Raw genomic sequence first — 16,707 nt, 5'->3', positions numbered from 1 at the left:
GTATAAATCGGTTGTTTAAAATGTAAACGGAACCAATGATAGGAGTGATCGACTCGGACGCCATTTTCACTGGACCCGCTGTGACGGATTCCTGTGACTCACACCTGAACTTAAATTCCTCCGATTCCATATCGAATTTGCATAAATGTTAACACATATTCGTGTACAAACTACGCACTCGGCTATTGTGGGTGTAAACAAACCGGAAGAAACGGGTCACGTATTGTGTGGTGGTGAAAGAACAGACGCATGTTGCTCTTAGAAAAACAACAAACAAACAACCCATCCAAACATGCAAAAAGCCCTCAGTTAGCTAGCTAGCCAAAGTTAATATTCAATGTGACTCAACCGGTTCCAACAGGTTGAGTGAGTTTGTTGTAGGGGAGGATAATTGGACACTGAGCACACGTTTATAAGTTAGTGAGGACAAATAACGTTGCTGTTTGGTTTAGCATAACTTTTATTGTGGTGTGTGAAGTTGGGGAGCCTCTGCATTGACTCACTTTATCCTTTCGCTGCATGTAGTTGGAATCAAGGTCATCTCACACAGGTATTGAGCAGTGCTGATTGCATTCTAACTAAGTGCCCAATTTAGGCCATTTAAATGACATCATTCAACTGACTGTAGGCTTAAGTGCATGTAATGCTTTTGTCTAAATCCAGCTCATCAGGGATGCTCTCATGATGATTTCTATTTGGTTCTTTTTATCTATGGAAAAGATAATATGACCAGACTAAACTCCAGGGAAATATGCTATGAAAAGAAAAATTGGTTCTAGTCGAATTCAGTTTTCTGCAGGGACCTGTCTCATTTGTCCCATATTTTTTTTTAGCTCAGGGATCTAATCTGTGTCTAATGAAAGACAGTCGCTCCCTGTAGAGGGACATCCAGGCACAGGTCAGGAGCAGGTTCAGCCGGTGTGATCCTCAGCATAATCAAGACTCCCATTTCAAAAAGTCAGTCAAAAATAATTACATTCATATTTAAATTGGAAAGATTTAATCAAAGGACAATTTGGCATTTTGTCCAGTTTTGACTCTTTGAGTCTGGCTTGCTGGCCTTCTGTCACCAATGGAAGTGTTGATGGTGAAGGTGATTGTGAGTGCATGCATTATTGCCTATACTAACATCAGGGGTGCTCACGTGTTGTGTCTATCAGAACTTTAAACCACAGTGAGGATGATTAGCATATATATGTATATTTAGCTACACCTAGTTTTAATATCACACAATAATTTGGAAACTAATTGTCAGTCAGTTAATTGTCAGTTGGCTTGGTCTTGTTTTTGTTCTCAGACATGCACCCTGTCCTGCTTTTGCGTTGTTGCCAGAACTCTTGGGATCATTGTTATTGACTATACTGAAGTATATAACCTATATGTCTTCAAGCACTGGGAATTTTAAATTTGAGCCCATAAACTAAAAGAATGACTAAAGCGCTCAATACCAGTAGGCCTGTCCTGGTGGTTCATCTCCACTGTAGTGTCCAGTGCTTGATTCACGTGGTTGTTGCTAGGGTGTCATCTGCTGCTCAGTGTGGTCTTTATAGGAAGTCATCTTTTACCTTAAAATGAGCAGTGTTCAGTCTAAGAACCTACATCCCGGATACAAGTCTATTGTTACGGTTCATATTAAAACGAAACCTGAAATTCAGCTCGGCCTCATATGTGCTGTGTCAAGTCTGCTGAGCGAAATTCTATTATTATTATTATTATTATTATTATTATTATTATTATTATTATTATTAGTAGTAGTAGTAGTAGTAGTAGTAGTAGTAGTAGTAGTAGTAGTAGTAGTGCTGATGTATAACTACTACCGGAAAAGTACACATAAATAACGTTTCAAAATATACGTTTGTCTTTTATTTTGTAAAGCATAAATCGTTTATTTCCTGTCACGTGTCACATGACACTCTCCTAGTTACCAGAGAAAGCGTCGTTCCATGGTCGCTACGGAGGAAGGGATGGGACCGTGGAGTAAAAATGTTACGCTTTCAGTGCACTTCGGACAGCTGTCTGACAGGGCGGGCTTCTCGGACGTTTCAACTACGAGTTTGCGTATTTTAGCCGTGTGCATGTCCGTGTTTTGTGGTTGTTAGAACATTATTTTAGCGTCACCGACTAACCAAAGTAGCATGCTAGCGAGATAGCCTCGGCGTCGCTCAGCGATCAGAACTGCCTGTGACATGTAAGACATTCTGCTTCACATATGTAGAAACGGAGGAATTATTTTCATTAGTGCCTTCGGTTAAATGGTCTGTGGTTTGTTGCGTAATGCCTTGTAGGACAGCTCATAGCAGGTGTTTTCGGGTGACTAAGTTAATTCCTTGTGACAGTAATGATGTCGCCCTAATAGGATTTCAGCGCTCTCTCCTTCCTGTCTATTGTATACCACATAACGAGGCTGTGTGCGTGTGTGTGTGCGTGTGTGTGTGTGTGTGTAGCGCTTGCGTAAGAGTGTGAGGTTTAATCTAACTTTAGTTGAGTCTTAACGTCTACCATTGGAGTTCTTGTTGGTGTTGTTTGGTTTTATTAATGAGCTTAATGCGTTTGATATAAAATATGTAAATACTTTTCTGCTATATTTGTAGTCCCCTTTCTTTTTTAAGCTTGTGTAGCCAACTTTTATTATAACAGATATATAAGAATTGAATTTTAGTGTTTGATTCGTTACAATAATAAACGGCGGCCTTCAGTTTGTGTGCTTTAATGACATCTTCAGTTTAACACTGAATAATAGTCCTGGCTTGAACTGGACATCTATTATATAGCCACCTCATCTCAAAGGAAGTACAGACATTTATCATGGAGACAGTTTTGTTTTAACAGATTTTTCCTCTCTGTCAGTGCGAGTGCTGTTTCCCAGCAGATATGGGAAAGCTACAGAGCAAGTTTCGCAAGAGGTCTGACCTGTACAGGTGAGAAAACAGTTCAGACAGCCTCTGCATCCCTGCATGCTCCTCTACTGCCTGGTAGTACAGAACACAGTTCATACGACTGATAAAAGTCCTCCAGTTGCGGAAAACATTAGGACACCCTCCATTTTGGCCTGCTTTGACCACCTGTAAGCAGGTTGGTATCTGTTGTGCACCTACAATGGAATCACTTTCCTTCAAGAGGTGAATAAAACAAACGTAGACATCAATACCTGAACATTCTCAAGAGAGAACTGAATATTTATGGGGGGTTTCAAAGTGCTCGCAGGGCTGTTTTGACTTCATTTCACATTTTATTCAATACGTTGTATAGATATTCCCGGAAAAACTGAATCTTCAAATCTTGCTATAAACAAAAATCTTTTCAGTTCATTTCCAGCCGGTTTTAACAGCAGATCTGCAGAAAGACAAACAGCCACAGATCATAGGCCAACGACACTTGCTAATATGGACTCACACTGAAATATTTGTGTTTAGGGCATCTCAAGGGGAGAAGGCCGATAACACCTTTGACAGTCAGGTGGTTCAGTATGAACCTGCTCATCAAGGGTCCATTAACACTGTGACAAATCTGAGCCCAGATCTGTGCGTTTCTGGTGGGAGTGACCAGGTAAACCTCTCCGGCTTTAAGACAAGTACACGTAATAAATCAACCATTGTGCTGTTTGAAAGGAAAAGGGAAAGTTAAAGAAGCAAAGTTCAAACACAAACAGTGACTATGGCGTGCGTCATTGTCCCTACAGGCTGTGGTCGTGTATGACTGGAAACAAGGCCGGATGTGTCAGTCCTTTCAGGGCCACAACCGAGAGGTTACCAAGGTAACGTCAATATTACGCCTGTGCGCACTGATAAAGGTGTCTGAGTGGCCAGTGACACATTCCCCCTGTTAATTCTGCCCCCAACTATCGGACAGGTGGTGTGTTACCCAGGAAGTACGTGGATCTTCAGCGCATCGAGGGACAAGACTGTTCTGATGTGGGACTTAAACCAGGGGGACGAACCTATTCAGGAGTTCTGCGGTCATGAGTTAGTGGTCAACGGAGTCGCTATCAGTCCCGGTACACACGGACACACAGATTTCCTCCGTTTGCCACAGTCACACCTAAATTGAATTGCGATGACATCATGTTGTGTGTTGCCATCTGCTCCATGTGAGCGTGGATCTGTTTATTGGGTTCTCTGCAGATGGGAGGAAGCTGTGCACCGGTTCACGTGACAACTGGATGTGCCTGTGGGACATCGAATCTGCCAAATGCGAACACAGACGCAACATTTCCAGAAACCTGGTGAGTTAGCTGGTCTGGTCAGTGTTGCTTTGATGGAGCTGGAGGAATTGCTTCACGTACGTGACCACGTAAAAAAGTGCACACTTCATCTTTAGATCATCGCTTCTCTTTGTCCAGGTCACTCATGTGTGTTGGGTGCCAGGCAGCTCCTCTGTAGCCCAGACCTCTGAGGATAAAATGATACGGTACACCACCATGAACTCTTGCTAGTTTGACTGTAGCCTAGCAACAACACTTGTGTGAGGTCAGATGAAATTCTCATCATGATTATTATTATTATTACGTGTTATGGTACAGATTTGGATTGCAGACAGTAATTTACCACTGTCATGTAGCTTAGCTTAGCTTTATATTAAGATACTAATAACAGTAATTCAAATAACGTATACATGCATATGTGCATTTTTCCAAGTTCCCTTTTATTTATTCTCATTTTAACCATAAAGCGCTCTTGAACGTGCATTGAATTACATTTTTTTAACAAAGGTATCCATAGTGGGGGCCATGTGTGGGGCCAGTTTAACTCAATCCATCCTGCACACTGTCTCCTCCTGCATGTGTGCAGGGTGTGGGACAGCCGCTCATGGCAGGTCACCAACACTTTTCCAGCCAAGCAGTACATCCAGACCCACTGCGACGTGTCTCCCAACGGGAACTACTTGGTATCCAGCAGTAACGGCTTTGGAGGCCAGGGCTGTGAGGCCACGGTGAGACCCTCAGTCACGTTCCTGTACACTCGTTCAGAGAATGAATCAGACCGACAGCGGAGGAATTGTTACCGCTGCCATGGCGACAGCAGACAAATGCCAGCCAGTACAATATTCTCTGTGCTTCTTTATAACTAAGCACACTGTGAGTTAGAGAACATGTCGGTCAGAGTTAAATATGAAGCAGCTTCTTAACGAGCTTGTTGTGGAAGGTTGAAACGAGTTCTGCTACGAGCAGGCTGTTCTGAGGTCCGGTCGTGTGTTCTCAGCTCTGGGACCTGCGGCAGCCCGGCTGTAAAGTTGTGGAGTACAGAGGTCACCAGCAGACCACAGCCTGCTGCGTCTTCCTCCCCGCGCTTGCTGACGGCACAGTTCGGGTCGCGACGTCCTCCCATGACAGCACCATCAGAATCTGGGATCAGAACTCAGCAGGTGGCGCACACACCCACCCACACCTCACCAGATCTGGTCCTCGAGAGCCTAAATCCAGCCGTACCAGGTGGGGGGGGCATAAATCCCGGCTGGAATGAAGCCCTTGAGGACCGGGTCTGGACACTCCTGCATGCTAAGACCCATTAACACCTTTTTTAAACGTAACTCTCAACCTCTCCAGTTTGTTTAGCCATGTTACCTCTGGATGGTGCCGGCCCACTGGTGTCTCTGTCTCCCATTGACTGCAGCAGCCTGCTGTGCGCCAGCTTCAGCTGCGGCCTCCACCAAATTCAACTGGGCCCGGTTCTAAACCAGGCTCAAGGCCCTGGCACAGGTGGCACCGTCGGCCTGGATATTAAAGTGGTGGCGCGCTTCTGACTGTGATTCACCTCCATGACGTTTCTTGCGGGTCACCGTCCCACGGCCGCTGGACCCGGCCAGATTAGGCGCCCGCAGCACACACACTTGGCAGAGGGAGCGTCAGTGCTAAAGAACGGTTCATCACAGCAGCAAAATGAGCAGATGGCCAATTTTCCTCGAAGGAGCTGGAAGACAAATGGAATGTCATGTGATCGGTCCTCGCGGTGCAGCCAGACTGGCTGTCAAAGCCCGGAATCAGGTTCCTGCCACTTCTACACAGCTAAAATAGCAAAACAAGTTCATGGGATTTGCTGCGGCCGTAACCATGGTGACATCACAGTCGGGTTTGAAGGCCTTTAGATTAAAACTGAAACACCTTTTCTCATTGTTCCTCAGGTTTTTTACCAGTCAGAATGAAATCTATCATCAGTGTGATTAAAGAGGAACACAGGGATATTTTTATAACGTGCTACGATGAATACATGCACTGGTGCCATCATACGCATCCATGCATTGTTTTGTATGGTTTTTATAGGATTTCCCTGGCACTAGTGCTGATGTCCAGTATTTACACGTCCTAAACCAGTTTAGGCCAAACTATTCTGGTCTGCACATTTGAACAGAATGGTTTTAAAGCTGACTATGCAAAAGGATCAGATTCATTTTCTTTGTTATGTTGATTTTATTTTATTTTTAAAAAACAAACTGGACTCAACATATTGCAACCCTTTCAAATTTTGCGTTTTCCTTTTCAAAACACCTGGTATTAAACTAGCATCTTGTATTTGAACCAGAGAGATGCTAATCTTTATATGAATGGCCTTAACTCATTATCAGGACGCCGAGCCTGTTCACGATTTCAGTTTTAGCAAATCCTAAACAGCATTTGTAGAGATCTACCAAACTGGATGTTAAACCTGCGTAGCTTTGAGCTACGATGCTGAAGATTCCGCCCATATTTTTACATTTGAAACTATAAAGCAGGCAACAGGATGATCAGACTTAAATGTGAGGATTTGACTGCAGCCAATTTTATCTTTCGAGTGTAACAGATTGTGGTTAGGTAATAAATGTGTTAGGAGCAAAAGCTGCTTGTGAAACCCTTTTTTTTTAAAAAAAAAGAAAAACCCCAAAACGTGACATTTAAAGCTGCATATGTCCTTTAAGGTGTCACACTGAGAAATGTAGGTGAACTCCTACTGAACCCCTGTATATGTTTACTTAAAAAAAAAGGCACCAATTAGGATGTTTTTAAGCACCTTTAGAGGATCCACTATATATGATATGTATATATTTGTTTCACTATGCTTGGTGCAGGTAACTCTCTGAGCCCCGTCTCACACTTATTGTCACATTCCACAATTGATTCAATCCCACCGAAAACGCTCCCGGTATAAGTCCATTATAGCACCACCTAGTGGTAGAAACGCGTAACTGTGAATGAAGCTCATTCAGGCGAGAAACAGACGAGCCTAAATTTTAAATGTCACAGCAAAGGGCAGGGATATGTCAATGTAATAACTTAGTTATTTTTAATACTTGCAAACATTTCTTGTGTTGGGTGTAAACCCAGCAGAAAATATTTTATTTTAGCATAAAGCCGCCATCTAAAATATGAAACATTTTGACCGCACTGCATTAACATTGACAAAAATAAAATGATCAAATGTGAACAATTTGTCATAATGTGTTTTGTTTATTTAGAACATGACCTCATTTTCACCTGACATGAAAAACAAAAACATTATCCATGTACAGACAATAAAAACAGCAGTAGTTGCCATGTTTTCTTTAAAAAAAAAAGAGTAAAAAAACAAACATCACTCAAACATAAAAAGCTTCTTTAAAGAAAAATAGATATTACTGATTTTGAATTGGCTATATGGAAATGAGAAGAATACAGGGGACACAGAGCATTAATGTAATAAATGAGCTGAATTTATCATTTAATCCAGTCCTGACACTAAGATCCACTAAAAATATCACAGATCCCATCTGATCACAATCTGGTTGTCTGTTTTATTTCTCCAGAAATGGCTGCTAGTGTTTTAATTTATTCAATTTCAAGTTTTCAGTACCTGCAAAGTCCCGGAGAGCAAATTTCCTTTAACATCACATGATTTAAAACTTCTTCATAAACGATCAAAGAGAAGTCACAACTACGTCACACAGCACACGCTCGCATCAGCTCCGACTCAAATCATATAAAAAAATAATAGTAACAATAAAGGTTGCACCTTTAAGACATCAGAAGAAAAATTTCAATGTCAATGTTTTTAGTCCTGTCGTCATTCACAGTGCAATTAATCAGAACGGATTAAATTAAGACTCACAAATCCTTGATAGAATCATCACAACACACCGAACACTTCAGAGCGATTCTCTACCACAATACTGAAAAAAGTGAATGCGTCAAAACATGCAAGAGCATCCTTAGTTTATATATTCTGTGGAGGAGGGGGAGCTTTCTTCACTGGGTCAAATGATGCAAAGAAAGTGAGACTGGAACTGATGCACAGGTCAGCTTCTCCTACGCCTTCAACCATGGAGATGGAGCGCCAACGGGAAGGAAACGACTCTGCCAACAACCACCTGCGCGGATTTGCCACCCGGTCGAAGGCACTGGTCCCAATTTCAACTGATTTTAGGTTTAGATGTGGACCGCGATCCCGCCGCAACAAAACCTTCAATAAATACAATTTCAAGCTTGAACCAAACCAATATCAGTTATAATTTGCCTGTAAGTCTCAGTATTGCAATGTTAAACCCACAGTTCACTTTCCAGAGCAGAATCCCTTAACAAGCATGTTAAACCTGCTCTATAGAGCAGCATAACACTACATCTGACAAGCTGAAGTAAAGAGTTTAAAATATTCCGTTTGTGTGTGTGTGTGTCTCGGCTGAATCCCTGAGATATTTCTGCCTTTTCTTCACAGCTGAGTGTGGCTTTCATCACCTCCACTTCACAATCTTGAAAGTGACGCAAATAAATCCATCCACACATGCTGCTGTGCACGGCAGGTCGGCTGCAGTCTGCTCATGCTTCCGTTCAAACAACTGAAATCACGACGTGGAAAACGGAATCAATCAGCCTCGCAGCTGAAGGCCCACCCAAAGAGATGGGGAATTCTGACACAATGGATAGAAATACAGTGGTCACGCTGGTCCCCTGCATTAGACACCTAACCCTTCTCCCATTTTAAACGGTTTCAAAAGGGGCAAAGATATTTGTGTACGAGCATTTGTGACATTTAGAAAACCACGGACATCTCTGCAAAAATGCTGGAAAACTTCAGGAGGAAACAAGAAAACATTTGGTTGATTTTTGCCAAGAAGATCCTGGGATAAACTAAAAATTGGCCCAAGCAGTTCAAATACCATTTTAAAATCTGTTTCCCCTGTTTGATACAGTTGTAAATACCCAGTAGTTGTGTTGCTGTGTGCAGGTGAGAGGATTCTGACATCACTGCAGTAGTATTAACCCCTCCCCCTTACACAAACCCCTCCCCCTTGTATTAACCCCGCCCTCCTGCTTGTCACCTACTGATCTCCAGGACGCTCCAGGCTGTCAATGACGCGGCTCAGCCTGATATTAAGCAGCCTGATCTGAGTGTCCAGGTGGTCAATTTTCTCTTCTAGAGAACCCGACCCACCTCCTCGGCGCCAGTACGCCCCCACGGGTCCAGTGATGAAGTAGACGGCCATGATGAAGCACAACGGCAGCACAGCACGCTCAGGGTCACCCTCAAACTTCTGCAGGATGTACAAGCAAGACAGGGCAAAGATGGTGACCCGGGCAAGCCAGAAGAAGCGGCCGAACAGGACGTGCAACAGGTAAAAGAAGCCCCCCAGAAACATGGAGAAGAACCAGTAGGCCAGGAACAGGGCGGCAGCAAGGAGCAGGAACCGTGCAGGAGAGTTGGTGAGAGACGTGAGGCTGAAGTAGTGGCCGAGGTTTGAGGCTATGGAGAGCACATGGGAAGAAAGTTAATACATGTTAAGTCACTGTACATTTCGACATCAACTTTAAAACTTACAATCGATGCCCATCACATCCAGTAAGTCGGACCAGATCTTCCAGACGGTGTCCAGAAAAGAGTCGACTCCGTGGACAAACCGGTCTGTCGTTTTGGAGAAAAACTATACAGAAAATATATAAAACATTGATTAATTGCTTTTACGGGTTGCTTTAGGTTCCATCACAACAATAAAGCCATTAAACTTCGCGCATTTATGACGTCATCGGCGACGCGTTTCGGAAGGATGTGACCTGGTTTCAAAATGAAGGAAGAGCAACCGGCCTCACAACGAGGAAGTCCAAGCTAAGACAGATGTCGAGTGCATAGAAATTAACATAGTTTGTGGTTTTCCTGAGAAAACGTGTCTTTTTAGGTCTACACACTGGCTGGACCAGCGGCGCCTATTTGCATCGGTGCACCGATGCTACACATGCTAACAACGAATGACCGCCGTTTAGCGACATCTCCAAGGTTATGTCGGGAAAAAGTAACCACTGTGTTGAATGACCCCCGTCGATATATCATTTGAAGCTGGATAAACCCGATAACCCAAAATGGCATCCGTTAAATTGATGGTCGGGCCTGAGCTGGTTCCCTTTCCGCCATTAACCATTGACCGCCTAACGTGCTGGTTTCTCCGAGCCAGAATTATAACGTTGGGAAATACAAGCTCGTGTCTTACCTTGTATAAGCCTTTAATGTTGTCTTCCCCGAAAACACTGCTCAGAGTCTGGTAAATGCCATTAGCTGCCCGTCGGAAGCTGTTCTGGTTGCTGGTCCGGCTCCTTGCTGCTTCGGATGTGCACATCAGAGACGCAGAGAGCACCAAAAACACGATGAAATACTTGATTCCCTTCATTATATCAAATGTCCCAAGATGTCAAGCAGGAATGGAGGAGAGTGTAAGCATAAACAATATTAGCTGCCGCAGGAGACACCTTGCTGGCGTTTACAGGCTGAGGTACTGCGCGATTGATCGTGGTGCATTCACTGCGCCTCGTTTTCGCAATACACGTGTAGTGAATATTTATTGTAGTAAGTTACATAATAAAGGGCAATAGATTCTTTTGATCACTATTGTTTAATCTGTATAACGCCAACCAAATGAATGACAATTACTATTTATTGTGGCGACTAGAAATAAGCAACACATGGCAACACATTTTAACTTAGATATTTCTTAGATATATCTTTTATGCATTAAAAAATGCTAACACTAACACCTACAGTATATATCAACAAATACAACTTGCCACGGTTTACGACGTTAAACTTTATTTACTTATTAACTTTCTTTTATTATTTATCACCATCTGACAAAACCACTCGCGTCAGTCCAATCGATAAAGATATATTTCCGGTGACACGTGAAGGCATCATTTGAATTTTTGTAAATTTAAGGACGCAGAGGCGCTTTGTTGCTCGCTGATGTCCTCTGCAGGGTTTATGGGATTTGAATCTGTTCACTTGAGAGAATATCTGAATATTTGACATATTTAGGATGTTAGAGCTGTTTTGTTCGATTGTCATTGGACTAAGCATACTTCTAAATATTGCTAGAACTAGAACAGAAGGAATTTGTTAGAACACTGTAAGTGACGGACTGGCCCTTTCAGACCTATTGCACATTTAAACCAAACCCAATATAGTGACAAGCCCCGGCAAACATGTAATAAATTATATATTTTTTGGCAATGTTATGCTTAGTTGTTAGGTTTTGTTGTTATGTCTTGCTCTATTGCTGCCGATGGCTCGTTTGTGATGAAGCCATCCTCCTGGGGTGTATTAACATTTGTCAAATCAAACAGCAGTATGCAGGAGGCACCTCATGCGAATGAGATGCAGCATGTCCAAATAAAGATGCAGTTCACTGCTGTTCAGGAGAGGCACTTGTTACTTTGATGACATTCCCCTGAGTTCTCATTATCCAAATCTCCAGTATATTGTAGGACAGACTAATGGTGCAGAGAGAAGTGGGTCAAGATTACAAATAATGAACCGCAGTGGCGACAAAAACGCTGCCACCAGACCCAGTGTTGGAACAGGGGGTTAAAAAATAATTATTGATGATACATGTTTAGTCATGTGAACAGGAGTATTAGTAGACGTTCCCTTTTAATAACCACTAACAACCACTTATTTAACCGCTGAGAAGCATCCACTAGATGGTAGAATTGAACCATGGTTGCGCTGAAAGTTTGTCGCCGTTTTAAAAATCTTTCTACATTCTGCGGCGTTGCCCCACAGCACTGATTGTGTAATCATGCGGTAACCACGCAACAAGGCGCAGAAACACTTCGAAGGACAACTCCTGCTCCATTATTGCGGGAACGATGCGCTCCAACGACCATCCAGAACCTCCGCGCTGCGTTGAACTCCTCGACCGTCTTTCCTTCCAAGCAGAAGTCCTGAGAAGTTAGAAAAGAAAAAGAAATGTATGACCGAGCCCCAAGAGCGACGTTCGGGCCCACAGGCAGCACCTCGTCTGCTGTCGGACCCGGTTCTTACGACGTCACCCGGCACGTCTCCAAGATACCCGGTGAGAAGCAGAGATAACACCCCTTTTTAAAGAACGTCTAGAATAAATGGCAACACGGTGTGATATTGATGAACGCAATAATACCAAACCACAACTTTTTAATTATTTTGGGAGGTTATGCGCCATTTCTGTCCATGAGCAACAGACCGTCGGTGTTCGATGAGTCCAGTGAGATGCTTCCAGGACCTGGACAGTATGACTCTACACCTGTCAAGGTAACACACACACACACGCACGCACGCACACACACACACACACACACACACACACACACACACACACACACACACACACACACACACACTTGTAATTCTATACTTGTGAGGACTTTCATATACATTAATCCATTCCCCAGCTCCTAACTCTAACCAACATAGCTAATCCCCTGACCTCAACCACACCTAAACCCAATTGTAACCATGTTTTAACCATCTGACAGTCCTTTGATCTTGTTATAACCAGCCAGAATGTTCTCAATTCCTAAAATGTCCTCACTCTACTAGTAGAATGTGGATTTTGGTGCTTAGTATGTACAATAACATCTGTGTCTTGCAGAATAAAGAAAGGCATATATTTTCATTCATGTCAGACTGCTTGAGGATGCCTGTTGTTCCTTCAGCTGAACATCCGCGGCGGCTGCAGTCTCCAGAACCGCTCCAAGCGTTTTGAGGAGGTGGTGTCAGAGGTTCCGGGCCCCGGGGCCTACGATGTCCTTCCTGCTCTGGAGAAGACACCCGGGGCTGCTCCTGAGAAGCCAGACAGACAGATGGTAGGTACGTGGCTGATGCTTGGAGTTGGGAGGGCATGAAGATAAGATGAGCTAAAGAGGATCATCTGCGATTCTCTGGGCCTCCGTCATGTTACGCTGCCTCAGTTCCGCCTCACTGATGGTTCGCCACACAAATTTAAGTGAATTTTTGATGATTTCCTGCTGTGAATGTTCCCTCTCTCCCTACACGAAACGTCGCAGAGGTGAGCGTGTGAATCTCTCCTCAGGACTGTGACATCCTCATTTATTTACCATTTGCCCAACAACAGATAAGAATAGCAGCTGCTCCCACAAATACAGTCACTGCCAAGCTTTGCAGCCAATGCTGAGCCAGGCGCTCAGCCCTGCTGCCAATATATATATATATATATATGAGAATTAAAGGCTGATATTTTTAAAACTTTCTAGAAGTTTGGCAACTGTGCCTCTATTGTTCTTGCAAAAAGACTGCCACCTGGTGCAGTTTAACATTTAAATACCACAGGGCGCCAGGCTGACTGAGCGCAGAGCACAAAACAAAGGAGAGGTGGAATCTATCCTCACCGAGATACACACGCGATACACAATAATGTGTCTGCCGACCCTCCACCTGTAAACGCAGCTTTGCTATCATCTGGGTGATGATAGTGGCGAAATCCTCCAAAGTTTTACTCAAGTTTCCTTGGCCCAGACTGTGTGAGGGCTCTCCTAATTAGCATCTGTATTGACCTTCTGGCAGCCTGTTGTCAGCCTCCTAAGGAGGATGTAGCGGTGCTCTCCTGTTGTTTTCCTTTGTGCCGCGGCGATGGCGGTGTAACAGAAGTCCTGTTATGTTGAGTGGGCTGGTTTATGTATCGCTGTCTCAGTAGTTGTACCAGTGGCAGCGTTGGGCCTGATTGTATTGGGGACAGCTCTTCCACCGTTGGCTTGATGCCTGGAAACAGCCATGTGTTTGTTTGTTCTTTCTTTTTTCTTGCAAAAGAATCCCCTCGCTGTTTTAGGTTCGGCATCCAGAGGATGGATGGCGATCATAAAAAAAACACGTTCTACTCATCAAAGGGAAATAAAACAGATCCTTGTGGCGCGTTCCACATTTGGCACAACAAATGTTTTGTGGATGCGTTGAAAATGGCAGACAAGGCTCTCTCAGCAGTGGCAGAAAACCTTTCAACAACGTTGCACCAGATCTTAGAGTTGGAAGAGTTTGCACTCCTTTTCCAAACTGTGACTTCTTGGTTTCTGCAGGGTAAAGCCTTCCGCCCGCTCCACCAGTCAGACATCCCATCCATTCCTTTCCCGGGTCAGGCCTGTGGCTACGAGGAGGACGCCCTGGGGGTGCTCAGGAAGCAACAACCTCCGACCTACGATACCACCCTGGGACCAGCCTATTACCGCCCCCTGCTGGTGAGGATGGCTACTTCACCCATGTCCATTTGTGCTTGTGCCTTTCTCAGAGGCAACATCTGTGTGCACCTCCTCTGTCTGCGAGGGAAAGTCCATTAGGTAGACGCCTCCTCCCCGATCCTGCCTCACCAACAAAGCCAGTCATTTATCTAAAAACTCATTAACGCACCTAATGAATGCAGGTCCAATTAAAAAAAAAAAAAAATCCAACACGCCAATGTCCATTCATTTGATATGCCATCGACAAAACCCATTAGTAATTATTCTTCAAGCTATATGGCAATAATCACTTAAAATAATGCTCACTCCTGCTGGCCTGTGTCTCAATTAAGTCATTTTTCATCGGGCGATATCAAGTCAGTGGCGTCCTTGAGTGCTGGCGAAGGTTGTGTCAACACAGGCACAGAGGCCCACTGTGATTTAAGACCATCAGCGGCGCATCCATTCGCAGCTCCTCTTCCCTCCCCACTCAACTTCTGTGACTCCCTTTGAAAGTTCAGCCTCTGTTTCCGCTCTGCGTCCGTCTTTTCATCTGAGACGCTCATTTCTTTAAGCTCAAACGCTCCCCGGGTTGGGTTCAACAGTCTGGAGAGGCAGAATTAAGTGTTTGTGTGAGGTCGCGAGTTCAGAGTGGCCTAGGCTGCCTTTGAATGATGAAACGTGAGAGAGGAATCAGCCAGGCATGTTCCCGAGGGACACACATTCATCTGTATCGACGGAACAATTTGGTTATTGTATTGGCTGATACTGAGACTAATGTGCAGCAGTAGCGAGTCGGCGTTTCACACCCGTCTTAGCGCTGATTCACACGTCATTTATTTAAAACCCCAAACCAAAATCAGTTACAAAAAGGCGTCCCTGAGTTACAGTTTTTTTTATGATTGTATTAAATCGCACCACCTCACATACATTCTGGTCTAACATCCTTTTCTATCGTGCAAATCCATCAGCTCACGCTACTTAAGGTTCTTTGACTCTCCCTCTTGATTTAGTTCAATTACACTTTCAATTCTTTCTGCAGAATCTGTGATGATCGAGTCTCTTTACAGAGCCTGAACCCTCGAACAAGCAACAGCAGTAGGAAAAACTCCCTTTAACAGGCAGGAGGAGAACCAGGCTGATAAAGAGGACCCCTCCTGCTGAGGGCTGGCTGGGTAGAGGAAGAGGAGAGGGGGTAGGGGAGGACAGAGGAGCCTTGAGCGGCTCTGCAGAATGCAGAAACAAAGGCCGGCTCCAGTCAGTGTCCACTCCTGCTGGCTCTTCTTGTCCTTGTAGTCCTACTTCCTTCTCTCTGTAACCAGCTTTCATCCACCAGCACCCACATTTTAGCCCGTGGACTTGTGGTACGCCAACCTGAGCTCTATTTGTGCACATTTTGATGATCAACATTCTGGTCTCGATGGGTCCTTCTTCTCTTTTTTACAAGAGTTTTACAGTTTACTTCAGTCTGGGTGGTTAATGCTTGTTTTATTTTACAAAAAAATGCCATCGCGGTTCTTCTGTGTGCAGTTACACTCCCCTTTCTTGACTGTTAGCAGCTGAAAAGTCTCATCTCCTTTTTTCCCTCCCTCGGATGATAGGAAGATGCAGACATTTCATCTCCTTTCTCAAAGGAAGACGGAGGAGACAGCCACCACATGGTGTTAGAACGTTGTCAAGGTTCCAGTGTGAATATTCAAATGTTGCCTCGCATAATTGACAGTCGGTCTGGCCAGGGGGACGTTGTTAAAACGGAATGGAGGACTTGTCAGGAAAAACGTCCTTTTCACCCTATCCAATATTTGGCTTTTTGACTTACAGGCAGAAGTGTCGTCAGTCTTCATATTCATGTCAACGATCACATTCAAGCTAAAATCATCAGGGGAAAACAATGATAGTCCAACAACGTTGAACAAGATTTAAAGATTTTACATGTACCAGTCCAGCGGTCACGATAAAGATTTCTGTAATCCACGCCAGGACTTGAGTCCTCGCAGGAGTTTGTGTAACTTTTTTGGTTGAGTATAAAAAGAAGAAAAACCCAGCTCAGAGCCCGTCTGAGCTGGGTTTGTTGATAGCGGCCAGCCCGTTTGCAGGCGTAGCCTCAGTGGAGGTGTTAAGGTGCAGGATAAAACATTTCCCCGGGGTAGAGGGGAGACGGCAGAAGACTGAAAGAGATAAGAGAGGGTGCAGGTCTCTCCTGTTCAGCCTGGAAGCATCAACTCTTCCTCCAGCTTCTTCCTTCCTTCATGTTTCCACAGAGGAGAATCTTACTCCTGCTTTCTCTCTCCTCTTTC

The 16,707-nt window shown here is 44.1% G+C and overlaps 3 protein-coding genes across 4 annotated transcripts in view; 2 read left to right on the top strand and 1 right to left on the bottom strand.

The window, feature by feature from the left end:
* Positions 1–338: 338 nt before the first annotated feature.
* On the top strand, positions 339–6,831 carry wdr31 (WD repeat domain 31). Of its 2 annotated transcripts, none has more exons than XM_003974814.3 (10): positions 339–550; positions 2,848–2,918; positions 3,414–3,546; positions 3,680–3,754; positions 3,850–3,994; positions 4,122–4,222; positions 4,340–4,407; positions 4,788–4,929; positions 5,199–5,361; positions 5,543–6,831. In XM_003974814.3, the coding sequence occupies exons 2-10, from the start codon at positions 2,872–2,874 to the stop codon at positions 5,737–5,739; spliced, it is 1,071 nt and encodes a 356-aa protein (XP_003974863.1). In that variant the 5' UTR covers positions 339–550; positions 2,848–2,871; the 3' UTR covers positions 5,740–6,831. The 2 variants fall into 2 exon arrangements, with proteins under 2 accessions (XP_003974863.1, XP_029685746.1); XM_029829886.1 differs by lacking the exon at positions 339–550 and adding an exon at positions 1,938–2,188.
* A 559-nt stretch (positions 6,832–7,390) lies between these two features.
* Positions 7,391–10,720, bottom strand: bri3bp (bri3 binding protein). Its single transcript, XM_003974776.3, has 3 exons — positions 10,423–10,720; positions 9,759–9,861; positions 7,391–9,683 (listed from the first exon to the last, which is right to left on the bottom strand). The coding sequence occupies exons 1-3, from the start codon at positions 10,597–10,599 to the stop codon at positions 9,262–9,264; spliced, it is 702 nt and encodes a 233-aa protein (XP_003974825.2). The 5' UTR covers positions 10,600–10,720; the 3' UTR covers positions 7,391–9,261.
* A 1,196-nt stretch (positions 10,721–11,916) lies between these two features.
* Positions 11,917–16,707, top strand: part of stpg2 (sperm-tail PG-rich repeat containing 2) — a 32,249-nt gene continuing 27,458 nt past the window's right edge. The window contains exons 1-4 of the mRNA XM_029830176.1: positions 11,917–12,279; positions 12,394–12,494; positions 12,899–13,048; positions 14,273–14,431. Coding sequence (XP_029686036.1) covers positions 12,174–12,279; positions 12,394–12,494; positions 12,899–13,048; positions 14,273–14,431 — 516 coding nt within the window. The 5' untranslated portion in view covers positions 11,917–12,173. The remainder of the gene's footprint in view (positions 12,280–12,393; positions 12,495–12,898; positions 13,049–14,272; positions 14,432–16,707) is intronic.

This window comes from Takifugu rubripes, chromosome 21 (genome assembly GCF_901000725.2).
Source record: "Takifugu rubripes chromosome 21, fTakRub1.2, whole genome shotgun sequence".
In the NCBI taxonomy this organism is placed as follows: domain Eukaryota; kingdom Metazoa; phylum Chordata; class Actinopteri; order Tetraodontiformes; family Tetraodontidae; genus Takifugu; species Takifugu rubripes.
This window is presented reverse-complemented; position numbering and strand designations above follow the sequence as displayed.